The sequence below is a fragment of the Apis florea genome, unplaced genomic scaffold, assembly GCF_048593485.1.
Source record: "Apis florea isolate Af1SG1 unplaced genomic scaffold, ASM4859348v1 contig_3158_pilon, whole genome shotgun sequence".
NCBI lineage: Eukaryota > Metazoa > Arthropoda > Insecta > Hymenoptera > Apidae > Apis > Apis florea.
Window position 1 is genome coordinate 5,393,799 of NW_028256713.1, and position 14,058 is coordinate 5,407,856.

General features: G+C 38.1%; 1 protein-coding gene across 7 annotated transcripts in view; it reads right to left on the reverse strand.

The window, feature by feature from the left end:
* Positions 1 to 14,058, reverse strand: part of osp (myosin phosphatase Rho interacting protein outspread) — a 184,306-nt gene that overhangs the window by 13,871 nt on the left and 156,377 nt on the right. For 6 of the 7 annotated variants that reach the window (XM_086909668.1, XM_086909666.1, XM_086909664.1 and 3 more), the window contains exons 4-6: positions 11,437 to 11,625; positions 5,509 to 5,581; positions 4,650 to 5,198 (exon numbers count right to left, since the gene is read on the reverse strand). In XM_086909668.1, coding sequence (XP_086765794.1) covers positions 4,650 to 5,198; positions 5,509 to 5,581; positions 11,437 to 11,625 — 811 coding nt within the window. Of the gene's footprint in view, positions 1 to 4,649; positions 5,199 to 5,508; positions 5,582 to 5,644; positions 5,663 to 11,436; positions 11,626 to 14,058 lie in introns of those variants that run through there. The other variant, XM_086909670.1, reaches the window with a different exon arrangement.

The following is a 14,058-nucleotide window of genomic DNA, read 5'->3' on the forward strand; positions in this document are numbered from 1 at the left end:
TTGTGCACAGGTAATTACGCAACAAACGGGAAACGTAATCACACCAAGGCGAATTCTTTGAAATCGGAAGGTACAACTGTGCTAGTTAGACCCTTATAAATCTCGATACGCCGGATCCTCTTTCGTTCCTAAGACGTGTTACTTAATTTTTTTCCCCCCTCCTCTTCCTGGTCGCTGATTCACCGTTTAATACTCAATTTCCGTATTGACGTGTCAATCAAACCTGTTCGAAATCATTATCCTCGGTGGAGAGATAAAGTTGATCGACGTATTTGTGTTCTTGGGAAATAGAGAATAGAAGATTGCTTGTTTAAGAATTCATGCGTTCACGTATACAGCATTGACGAGATAAAATTCGAAAAGCTGTCATCTTTCAAACAATTTTTTTATTTGCTATATTAATTATTAATTTAACACTTCGAGTTTAGAATTCTTGATTTATCGACATGATCTTCCATTCTGATAATTCCCTCTAATTTTCTTTTTTAAAAAAATATAGTTTTACTTCTATACTCATCCAATTTCCAAGATATATTCTAAGATCGCCAATTATTCCAACAATTCTTCGAATATTTCTAGTTTCAAGCATACAAGACGCTTGTTTTTGTGCTCTAAACTCTTCGATTCACCGTTATCCGATGAACATCTCGTATTTTAAACGACGAACTATCACCAAGACGCATCAAATCGAACGAAAGAATCGTCATCCATGCGCGTTCTAAGATCGGAATTAGATTTTTTTTTTTTCACGTTTGGATAACGAACCAAGCGGAAAAAGCTAATTCGATAATGATGCGTGAACAAATTGCACGGATTAACGGTGTAAAACGAGCGTGCGCGCGCGCAGTTAACGCGGGACTTTTAAAAAAGGATGCGCAACCGGTTCTCAATGGAATCGATGAAACGGTGAAAAATTCACCATGTTTTTCTCGATTAAAACGTTCGATAGCGATACGCTTCTTATTAATCGTTGGCAAACAGTGAAAAGAATAGTCGAAGTGAATCAAATCGATTCGATTTACGATGTTTAGAAAGTTTTCTTCAATGATCATTATTGCCCAGTTTCGTCGATCAAAATTTTAAGTATTAAGAACGTTTGGAATGTTTTCTTATCTTCTTAATAATAAACGAGGATGATGGATCATTCTCAACACGGCCATATTTCATTTTATTTTGTCGACGTTGTAGTAAAGCGATCGAAATTTTTCTATCGTAGACGAATGTAATTTTTAACGACTTTAATTTAAAATCACTTTAAACGAAAAAATATTATCGATTATATGATCGATTTTCTCGTTAATTTATAGACGAAAAAGAAACTACACATAAAAATGCCTCAAATCATACAAAAATTATTAAAGAAAAAAAAAAAAAAAAAAAAAAGAAATTCAAATGTCAATATCTTGAGGAAATCGTATAATATGATTTATGATTCGTCTCGCCAATAAACAAAGCAATTATCTAACTTTATACCTACATTCGGATATAACAAGTAATTTGAACAGGAATGATTTGACCCGAGGTAAAAAAACTCCCCGCGCTATCATTATCATATCGTTTTTTCTCGCCGATTTCTCGCCGTTACTTTCACTTTTACCTGAAACATCCAACAACGATTATCCCCTGTGATAATGAAGGAGAAACACATTCATCCTAATCTTTCTAAAACCTGTAAGCCGAAGAAACGCAACTGAGCGAAGAGAGAAATCGCAGCCACGTGAGCGCCGGGGAGGGAGGGAGAGGGAGGGAGGGAATCATATCGCGATTAAAGGCTCGTAGCTCACTGAAAACGACCGAGGCTTAACTTATCGCCGATTGGAAAGCACGTATGAGATACCAATGGTGGGAACGGCGCATAGAAAAAAAAAACCCCCCCTCGCTGGTTTAATTGGAATCCCCTATCACGTTCGAGGGAGCCAGGCGCCTGTTCGAGGATTAATTTCTCCGCTAACAATTTCCGTGGAGACACTTTTTTTACACGTATTGGTGAACCAACGTTTTGTCTCGTGATTAAAATTCCTTTTAAAAAATTTCCATTTCGTTGTTAGAGGTTTTTATTTCGGTACGAAGATTGTTTTTAACAAATAACGAATAATTAATAATTATTTTTGCTTTGTTTAAATTAACTGGTAATATACTCGAGATATAAAGACTTTTTCCTTGGAACGGTATATTACTTGTTTTTCCAACAATTGTGTCTGTCGTTTGTCTGCAGTTTGAGATAGATCAGTGAGAAGAGACAAAGATGAAGATAGTAAAAATTGCACGATATGTCGGATTCCAATAATACTTCTTCAATAATCTTTCATCAGCCGATTAAAAATCTTCGATTATCTTCGAAGTTATTTATAGAGATAAATTTTTCTTAATTTTACGGTTTAATCTGGAAGAAGTTTTAATTTGGAAGAATATTTTGTTTACAACGATATATTAATTTCAATATAGAAATTAATTCGATTTTAAAGTTTTCTCGAATCGATTTATCTCGATAAATCCAATCAATTTTGTCATCACAGTGAGACCATTGTGCTTCCAGACAAAGCACTTGCTATATATATATATACCATAAACTTTCGATTCCTCCAACTTCTCTTCTTCTCACTGTTGAAAACACAATGATACTTGACGATACTCGATCCTCTCGGATTCCACGATAGATCGCAGATAGACAAATGGTACCAGGGACGAATAAATTCGGTCGGATTTTCGCACGGGCCGTTGCATGGACATGCGCTAACTGTTTTGTTTATACCGTCAATTGTCATGGCGGGAAAATGGGTCAGGTACGATTTAACGCGGACGCGCGAATCATCGTCGTGGTGGAGAAGAATAGTCGGCGACGACCCAGTTTCCTCAGTCGATTCAATGAAACGTTTGTATTGTTGGCTTAAAACCGAATCGCGTTAACAGATCTCCTTTTGTGATCAGCGAGGGCAATAAAATTTCTCTCTAGATCCACGGCCTAGTAACGTCGCGATTGAACTCGATGTAAATCCAATTCGAATGTAATTCGAAAGAATAAAGAAAAAAACAGAGAAGTCATGTTACGTAAATGATAGAAATCGAGGAATTTTTATTGGATACCAAATGGCATTAAATTTTTTTTATCTCAGCAAACATCTTTAATGTTAGAAATGTTACATAAATTTCTAACATTATTCGATTACAAATTGAATTAAATAAGATTGAGTTTCTTTTTTTTTTTTTTAATCTTCTCTTAAAATGACTCTCTTATTTTTATTATAATTGTCGATGGATAATTTTATAGTGAAATTGATTAATACCGATTTGGCTGACTTTATTATCGAGGATTAAACGTTACAGCTTTTGCATAAGAGGGGCATGAATAAGACTACGCAATCGGTAGCGGGATGAATAAAAGATGTCACAGTATCTTGTTAAATCGGCTTCGACGAGTAACGACTGTAAATGACGATCCAACCAGATGTTCCATGGTGTGACTCATCCTGTCGCGAGGTTAACTAACAGAAATTTAGATTTGCTGTTAATTTCGAGTGAATAGCCAATTGAGAATGCTCCTGCATACATTCGAACGATTAATCACATTCCAAACCCCTTCTATGCCTTGCATCGAAAGAAATTCCTGATCAATTTATTTCTAAAATTCCACAAAAACGGTACCCTTCGCCGGATCATTGATTCCAATCAGAAAAACAGGAATCGAAAAGCAAACATTGAGAAAATAATAATTTAATATCTTAAGTTCCACAAAAACGAAATAAATAGAACCGTTCATCCAATGAATTTGAAAAAATTATTCAATATTAACGAAATTAAGTTTATAATTGACTCACTAGAATTTCTTGTTAAATTTTAACAAGAGTTAAGTTGAGCGTACTAAAGAAAATTATTCAATATAATTCCCAAGTTCTATAAAAATGAATCCTATCCTATTATAGACTCTTCAATTAATAAAAATATAAAATCATTAAATAGTATAGCGAAATTGTGAATTAAATTATCATTTAACTGTCAATTGTCAATTGCAACACAACTAATTGCAGCTGTGCACTTTATTTTCTTTTAAATTTCCCAAGTTTCAGATTATTCAATTATAAATTAATTAAAACACTATTTCTAACATCTATTATCCCTTTACTTATTTTATTCTCGTTATATGATCTTTACTATGCCGGATCATTGTTACAAAATAGCATTGACGTCACCTCTCAAAACTCCAATTTCCAACATCCGACATATTACACTTTACACTCGACTAATTTCACGATCCCTACTACACTAGATCATTTTTATAAAATGGCATCAACGTCATCTTTCAAAATTCCAGTTCAGACATCCGATCCACTATTACATTACATTTTTATTTAATTTCTTCATTGCTATGGCAACAAACACAATATCGGTCAACCTAACCTAACCTAACCTAACCTAACCTAACCTATAAATACCTCACTACGTTTCCATTACAAAATGGCAGTGACGTAGCATCGGTCATCTGCAACCTAACCTAACCTAAACTTCACTACATCTGCCACATTAGAATCATTGCTGCAATGACATCGCATCTGTAACCAGGCTCAACCTAATCACTAAGCAACTTAATCTAAATCAGTATCTCGATCACGAAGTCAAGGTCACCGAATGTATATTCGAATATATATACCGACCTAGTTTCTCGCCAGAGCAGGCGGTCCCGGTTCGTTCTCCGTGCTGATTCATCCTGCGCCTGGCCTTGTCTTCCGCTCGAAGCTTGTCTCTGGTCGGGGGGGAGGCGCTGCTAGCTGGTTGATCCTTGTAGCTCGACCTACCCTCGTTGGGCGCGATCGGTGGCTTCTCCGTCAACGAGTTGACGGACGACACGGTGGTCGAGGTCGACGTGGTCGTGTACACGGTGCTGGACACGCTCCCGTTCATGGTCGAGGTGGATGGAACGGAGGTTATGTAGGCGGAGCCACCGTTCTCAAGAGGTGTGCTGGTTCTTAGGGGTGACACGTTGGCGGTGACACGATGGTCGTTGCTGTTCTCCACGTTACCGTTGCTCATACTCGACGTGTTGCTGGTTGTCGTTACCACGCTGTTGGTCACCAGAGATGGCGTGGAGGAGAAGACTGATGGGCAGAGGTCTGCGGACACGCTAGTTTCCGAGATCCATGTGTTGCTGCGGGGCTCTGAACGGCAGCTGTTGAACCGTGGTCGAGGCGGATTTGGCGTGTTACCTGTGTAAGGGTGTAATTGATGAGTTAGAATAGATATTTTGATTTATTATCTGTGTGAAACGTAATTGATAAGTTAGGTAAGGAATTGATTGATATTTGGAACAAAATGGGTGAACATTGATGGAATATTAAGCTTTGTTTTTTTTATAAAATCCTTTGAAAATCTGTATTTAATTTGCGTTCAAGTGATATTTAAGACTTGTTCGATATCACGATGGATGAAATATTAATCGCTTCGTATCGAGAGTATGTCACGAGTGTAAATTCTTGCAAACATCATTAATAAAAAAAAGTTATTGGCTACACTCACTTCTGATCGTAGGAGTGACCTGAAGAATGGTGGTCTGTCCACCGGGGAACGTCGCATTCCTCTTATGCCGGCCCTGGAAAACAAATACCAACGTCAATTAAATTCCTTCCCTGTCGTTCTTCCATAAATCAATTACTAATTCACCGACACATCATCGATAAAAGTATCTTCTCCCCGGCGTTTCAATTAATTTTTCCTCTGGATTAAACAATCAATCGGATCAATAATCGCAAAATCATTTCATACGACTTTCAAAGAAGAAACCATCGGCAAGATTAACATCGATAACGACGATTGTATTATTAATATTCTAGATATTAATAATCAGAGAACATCGTTTCGAGGCAATGGCAATCCGACGTATCAAAGACTGGTTCCTCCAACAATGAAATCTCATTTCCAGCGAATGGAGGGCACGGTTGGCATCGATTAAAAATCACAGTTGTTATCTCCTCGCGCGGACGTCGCGACTCCATGGTGGAATGCCGTAGAATTTGTACGTGGGCGACGGTACGAGGGCAGGCGTGTGCACGACCAGGTCGCGGTAGGCGGCCGCAATAACGGCAGATAACAGCGAGGTTGATAATATTCCGCGAGGCTACGCTCTTCCCCGGCGTGCATAATTCATAAGACCGCTGCCCGTGTACCGGCCCGTGCAGGACAAATGTGAACACGGGACGATTCAATCGATTCTACCAAACCGTGATCTTCTTAGCTATCCCTTTCTCCTCTCTCTCTTTCTCTCTCTCTAAGGAGAATTTTCAACATTCAGTACAAATTGAGTTTGTTATAACGTACGTACAGCGTTGAAAAAATTTCGATCGACGAAAAAGAAGCTTCTATAGATTGCGTGTTAGAAGAATTCAATTGCAAGAATGAAAAATAACGAATTTTTCTTCTAGGAGAAGGCAATTGGATAATTGTAAGGAAAAAGTTCGTTTCTAAGAAAGATAAAATAATCGTAGCGTGGTGTTTCAATGAAGCCTTCATCTATAACAAAGATTCTGACGGTAATAATTCCAGTTTCACGTCTATTAATAATCCTGACAAACTCTGAGAAATGATTGAAAAAAGAAAAAAGAAAAACGATGCTTTTTCAATCTGGTCAATCCTCGGCTTCACAATCCCCGATGATCGACTCGCGATTTCGAAACGCGAACGCTGAAAGAAGTGACAGAAACGATCAAAGAAACCACCTCTCCTCTCCCCTCTACCTTCGTATCGTTTTGCAATTAAACGCTCGAACAGGTGTTCGAGATCCGCTCGAGATCTCCAAACAGAAGCATTTTACGTGGAGCGAGAGTCGAAGCGATTTTACAACCGAGAAAAGGAAATAAAAGGGGAGGCACGTTTCCTACGCGCGTTCACCGGTTTGCTCGATTCGTGTTGGCGTACGTATGTACGCGTCGCCTTGGCCTCTTAACGTAATCGTACGTTTACACCGAGCGGCAGGTTCGCGCAATGGCGACGAGCCGTTTCCATTTGCCGATCGATCATTCCTTGCGTAACGGATTCGACGCGAGGAACGATCGAACAATGAGCAGAAAATCCAGGGACGATCGATCGATCGCGATGATTGTGTCGACCGAATTCCATTTTCGAAGAAGGACGATTTGAAAGAGTTCGTAAAAATGCGAATTTTCGATTCGATGATGTCGGTCCGAAAAACCGACTGTTTCGATCGAGAAGGGATGATTTGTAAAAATTTTCAGTGTTTTGGTGGTGACGTGAGCCTAATTCTAATAACGTATCCAGGGAGGATCGATCAATCATAACGATGATGATGAAGGATGATCGGGGTTCAGAGAATTCGAATTTGAATGTGGGTTTTCTTTTTTATTTTTCATGATGAATACGAGTTAGTTTAAGGATAATAATAATATGTTAGGGATTCAGAAATGATGGATCGATCTTAACGGCAGTGATATTAAAAGCTTCTTTCGAGATCGTAAAAATTTGAATAAAACTGTCAAGTATTTTACTCCTTTGGATAATGATAGTTGAGTTTTTCATAAGTAATTTCATGCTCGTAATTGATGTTCATAATTCCTCAAGATCTACTTTACGCGCGGACTTTGGATCGTGATCGACGATCGATCGACGTCAAACATAACAACTTTTAAATGAATATGAATAAAAAAAGGAATAAGAAGGAAATGGAAAGATTTCACGTTTCTATTCAAATTACATTTATCTTCATTTCATAATTCTATTACATTCATTTCACGCACATATATTTCTCGAATGACGATCAGATTTGAAGACTCGTCAAAGAAGAATCGTAATAGAATCGTATCGCGATCTATCGCGATCATCCTTAAAAATTTTCCTCTTCCTTCTCCCCATAATTTTACAATTGCGAATCATAAACTTAAATATTTTTCTTCGATTCACGAACATACACATGCGGATAACGAGAAGATCGCAACAATAATTCGTACACTTAAGGATCGTGTCTGACTTTTAACTGGACGAAGAGAAGCGGCGCTGGTCTTTCCATCGATCATTCGTTGCACAACGTCTTGTTGTCGAGTAATCTAAGTAACGCGGCGAAATAGCGACAGCCAACACGATTCTCGAAACCGGGTGCGTTGATCTATCGGTTTGATCGCGTAGATTAAAACGCGTAGATCACGCGTTAAGATAAAATCGACGAGGCTCTCTTTTATTGTCCCCATCCAGATGTTGATTCAATCGTGAGCAATCTTTTCGAATATTCATATCCACGAAGGACAACTTCGCTTAATAAGTAGGAATAGAATGATGCGAGATAAGATGGGGATCGATAAAAGAATTCTATACAGTTTGTTATCCTTGTTTAAATTTATGGTATATGCGTTGTAAGAGGTATATTGCGTTAGATGTGACTACAAAATGACTGATTTCGTGAAGCTAAACAGAGAAGGATGAATGATAGATAAATTGATCAATCAGATCTTTCTATTTTACTTACTAACGTAGAAACACATCGTGAATAACTTTTTCTTAAAATTTCATTATTCACAAATACGAGGCAATAAAATTTTATTTAACAAATATTTTCTATCTATTTACTACATTTTTCTCATCCATCTGTTTTAAAAGCAACGAAACATTATATTATTCAACAAATTGAAAAAGCCAATCCTGTAACTTATTTTCGATTAAACACAGGTATTGAATAACGTTTAAAAATTACAAAAATTACTTTTAAACATCATCCTTAACTCTTGCGAGAATCATCTCTCATCGGCGGTGCTCAAAGCATTCAGCGCTCGTCGAATCACGCTCAATTAAAATTAATTGATTCCCTTCCCACGACCAACCCCTAATCTTCCATCCGCGGTGAATACCTGTCGACAGAACCTTTTCAGAACCCGTTTTTCAGAATTGTTCCCTCGAATCGGATTGAATCGTTCCCCCCCTCCTCCGTTCACGGATTAACAAACAAACGCGATCATCCGCGGCATTGTCGCCCCGTTTCCATCCGAGCATAATCGGTTTTGTCCTCCTCCTCCTCCTTCCCCCCCACCCTGAAAAGCAGGTAAACCGATAAGAAACCGGAGAAAGAAGGAGGCAAGCTGAACGATCGAGTGAATCGCAGAAAAGCGGGAATCGGCGCGCGGCTACGATGCAGTTTTGCCAGCTTGGCATTATTTCGCGCTGTAACGAGCGTGACGCCGCGACAGGCCGCGCTAATGATCGAGCATTATCGCACTTTTGTCGAGGCATCGTCCCTTTTTTTCCTATCTCTATTTCCCTTCCCTCCTCCTCTCGTATCTTCAGCACTCGTTGCGCATCGAGGAGATTTAACCGCGTGCACGAGGCACTGTCCACGATTCAACGGCGATAACCGAGAATTAGATGTTTCTTAGAGTATACGTGTATTCGAGATACGCGGTTGTTTCGCGGAATTCTCGACGGTTGATGAGGGGAAAAAGAAGAGGGGGAATTGTTCGTGGAAAAAATTATTTTAATCAACGAATAATTATTACTTGTTTATCGTTATGTAATAAATTTGTTTATACGAGTGATGTTCTTTGAAATAGTTTCTGATATCTGATAGGGAGAATTAATTCCGATCCTATTACACGAACAACTTAGTTACACGCATCTGCTTATCCCCGGACAGGATCGTATAAACGGTGTTCTACTATACTCGTCTCGTGAGAATTTTCATGGTTGTACAGTGATACGATCACGTGTTTTCTTAGGAAAGAAAGGAAGGGACATTCTTTCGTTTCTTTCTTTCTTTTTTTGTATTTGGCGCGAAAAAAAGGATAGCGGTCGAAGTTGTATCTGCTGTCGGTACGACAGGTTGATTGGAAGGTATATAGTAATAAATTCTAGTGGATAATTGGAGTATTGGAGTTCTATCAGATAATTTTATAGATAAGAATTTGTAATGGTAGAAATAAACATGGAGTTAAGATATAGTAGGATGAAGGTGGGTAAAAAGTATCGTTGAACAGGTACTGGGCACGAATGGGTCTGCAATTAGACGGCTAGTTATCCAGGGAATATCTATAACAATTCACCATGCGTTTTGAGCAAAGAAGAGCATCCATTATATCGGTGATAAGATTTCAACATTCGATTATTCGAGAGGAATGAAACAAGCTGGGTTTAGAGACAACGCATTAATTTGTAAAGCAGTTCGCGATAAGTAAAAGCTTGACGATTAACCCTTTGACAAGACCAAATTGTTTCACACTCACTTTTAAATTGCCAATTTATATGCAAAAACCATAGATCCATAGATAAGTTTAAACTGCAAAGAATGCTGTAGCAGTTGTCGAAAACATAAATTTAAATAAGGATAGAAAGATCCTTATTCCACATGGACAATCGAGAAGAAAATAAATTTACTGAATTCTTTATTTAATATACACGTATTAACGAAACAAGATATAAAAAATACGAATACGTTTCTTACCTACGTACGATAATATACCGAGGATACGTTACGTACCATTAAAATTATTCGAAAAAAACGACATTTCACGCACCAATAATATCCATAATAATAAATTTCAATTGAACGGTTAAAAAAAAAAAGAAGAGAAAAAAAGTTGACTCGCTCTCGCCAATGAAACTGGCCAATAAAAAAAATTTCCAATGGACCAAAACTGATTTTATCAAAGATTTATCGACCTCGAAGGATTCGAACGTTAATTTTCATCGAGAAAATGAAAAAAAAAAAAAAAAAATAGTGGAATTCGCGTAGGCAGGAGGTTGGAAAATCCGAGGGCGGCCGCGTAGTCGCGATTCATTTCCCGCGAGAATAGCTATTTCCGCTGGTGAGACAAGTCGACGCGACTGGTATTACTGTAACAACCATGACAGCACAAGGATGTAGTAATGATTATGCGAATATCGTAATCAACGAATGACAGGGAGCCCTCCGTCACCCTTGTTTCTTTCTCGAGTTGGAACAACCGTGTAAATTCTGGGATTCGAAGGAATGGAAATTTAATTCCCTTTTTTTCGTAACCACGAACAGATCGATCGATGAGAATCGTGTTGCTTGGCAAACAATTCTCCTTTGTGTTTTTCTTCTTTTTTATTTCTATCGGTGTACGCAAATTGGATGTGATACGTATCTGCAAGGAGGATTTCGAATCTTCTTTGATTGATTCTAATTGTACCTTGACACCGACGATTAAAGTATTTCTCTCCCATAATCGATGCTATTAGCGGAATTAACTTAAGTTGACAACGGCAATAAATTCTCTTTTGCACGAGAGAGAAAGAGAGAATGGTAAATTTGAATGACAATAAAACGAGATTTTGTAATTAAATTTAAATACGATTATTAAGACAAATTAATGATCGTTCTATTCGATTGAAAAATTATTATACAAAATTAATACCAATGTCTATAGCTTTCACTACGAGAAGAAGAAAAGAATGCTAAATTTTTCTAATTAATTTCGACGATGTACAGACCTTGTTCCTCGAGTAGACCTGAAGCACATCCGCCCACCATCTGGTCTCCTCACGGCAGGTGCCCTTCACGAAGGTAACTCCTTCCGGCGAGGTGATCGCGAGGCTGTACGGATGTCCGGTGATATCCTCGGCAGCAGCAACCTCCAACACGCGGGTCATATCGATCCTCGCTTGAGGAACCGTCTCTGGCTGCAACAAAAATATTACACGATTGTTGGTAACGATTGAACCTCCCTTTTCTTTCCATCATAATTTCTATTTCTAACTAGCAATTTAATCGAATGATTAATAGCGTAATAATATGTAATTCAATAAAATATATCGGTCCAATCGGACGATCGATGCGAAACGAATTTTATTCAAGAGCTTACTCGAGGAAGACCTAGAAACACAGAAACGCCAACCGAGCCAATTGAGTTGCAATTTAACTCTTTATGTGGAACAGCTTCGTTCTCTTCGATCGATATGAAGCAATTAAAACGTCCTCTCGTTGATCGGTCATTGATCGTATGTAAATTCAAACGCGGCGATACATCGAAGGAGATGTCAATGGATGTCTCAATTAGAGTTTCATTGAACAGTCTTAAGTAATAAACTGCTCCAATTCTTCGCTATTGAGAGCCAGGCGTTTAAAGGTTAGATAGATACATTCAAAAGGGATGCGTTCAATTAACTCGATTAAAGTTCATTTTTACCTTTAAACTATATTTATAATTAATAATAAATGATATATAAAATCTGATCTGAAACGTGGAACGTTTTAAATTTTAAGCGATGATAATCGTTTCAGTAATCTCAAAAAAATACATTGCAAAAATAACGGTGTTACGTTAACGTTTCGTGCCAAGTTATCCGGCACGAAAATGGCGGCAACGGAAGTTAAATAGACGCAACACGACTCAAGACGTTTTAAAGGGACGAAAGATGATGGACGAGGAGTGTATCGAAACGGCAAATATTATAAACCGCAAAGCAACAAAGCGGGTAAATATTATAATAAGCCGCATCCTCCGGCCCGTCGACCGGTTTTCCCCTACACGCAAAACATCGAATCAAACAACGATCTCCTCTTTTTAATCGATCTGGCAAACTACCAGGAAACATTCAACCGGCTAAACATCCAACCGTTTTTACCGTTCGTTTTCGACGGGTCTCCGGTGAGCCCCGCTATAACCGTGTCGAACGATCGACAAGGACAGATATCCGCGCAACAGAGAGCCAGGTTTCACCGTAATTTCACGTTTATTTGTTCACCGTGGCGTATATTCGCGTCCCGCCACGCGTTTTATTGCAAACGGGATAATTTAGCGCGTCGTATACACCGAGGACAGTAAAAACCGCGTGACCGCGGCGGAAGGTGGAAACGAATAAAACCATCCTAGTTGCAACTTTGTCGCTGACAAGTTTCGAAGACCGCGCAAGCGCGGGCGGAAACGCGGGCTTTCTCCCCTTTCAGCTGTTCCGCCGAAATCGTAAAACGCGCCAGTTCCACTTGCTGGGGAACGACCCAGCAATTTTCGCCTCGTAAAACACGAAACCGCGGAGACAGCAAGGTGGAGGATGGATAATTGGCAATAGAGGCCATTTTGATTGTTCTTCTAGAGAAATGGGGCAAGCGATTTAGCTAGGAGGTGAAAATGCGTAATTTCATTGATTGGTTAATTTTTACGATCGAAATTCGATTATTCGTAGAAAGAGGGAAGTTTTGTTGGAAGCGAAAATTTGTTCGATTTGATCAACTTTTGGAAATTTAATTTAAATGATAAAATAGTTTGTCGATTATATCGAAGATCTTGATTCGTGAAAATGTTTCAGGGGAAAGTAAAATAATTAAAGATTCCTGCAGTTGATCGAGGAAAAAATAAAAGCAGAATTTATGTTTTACATAAATTTGTTTAATATTTTAATAATGTTAAAATTAAAATTTAAGAAAGAGAAATCTTTGATTTCTAATAGTTTTTTTTTTTTTTTTCCTTTCAATCTACCTGCATATCTGCCGAGCATAATATATTTAACTTGAATTTTTCCTACCTTTGATTTCTTTTTTTATTACAAATTGCTATTTAAGATCATTTATAATTCAGGAAAAATTTGTAATTGTGGTGGAAATTTGGATTTTTCGACTCGATCAACGGGTTATTACAGGCTGTAAAGAAATTTTTTTTTATTGGATATCTTGTTCGCTTGATACGACTGATTGGTAGCCAAGGATGTGATTGGTCTCATTAATTGCGTTATTTAGGTTATCGAGCGATTCGATGTTCTTTCCAATGTTACGATCGAACTGGATGTTGTCTCTGATAAGCATGGGACTAATTATACATATGGAAACTCGAACACGCGGGAATAATTTTTTTTTCTCTAAAATAAAACTTTTATATATCGTCCCCAGCATACTTAATATTTCTCGCATTCGATCCGATCGAACGATATCGAAACGAAATCGAAGAAATTTCTAATACTTTCCCTCGATTCAACATCGAAATATACATGCCTGTTATATCGTAAAAATAATATTACGAAGCGCCGAAAAATTCTCTGCATCCCCCGTTTCTTTAAAATAAATACAAAAACATAAAATAAAGGAAATTAAAACGATACAAAAAGAAAATTTCTCCTCGA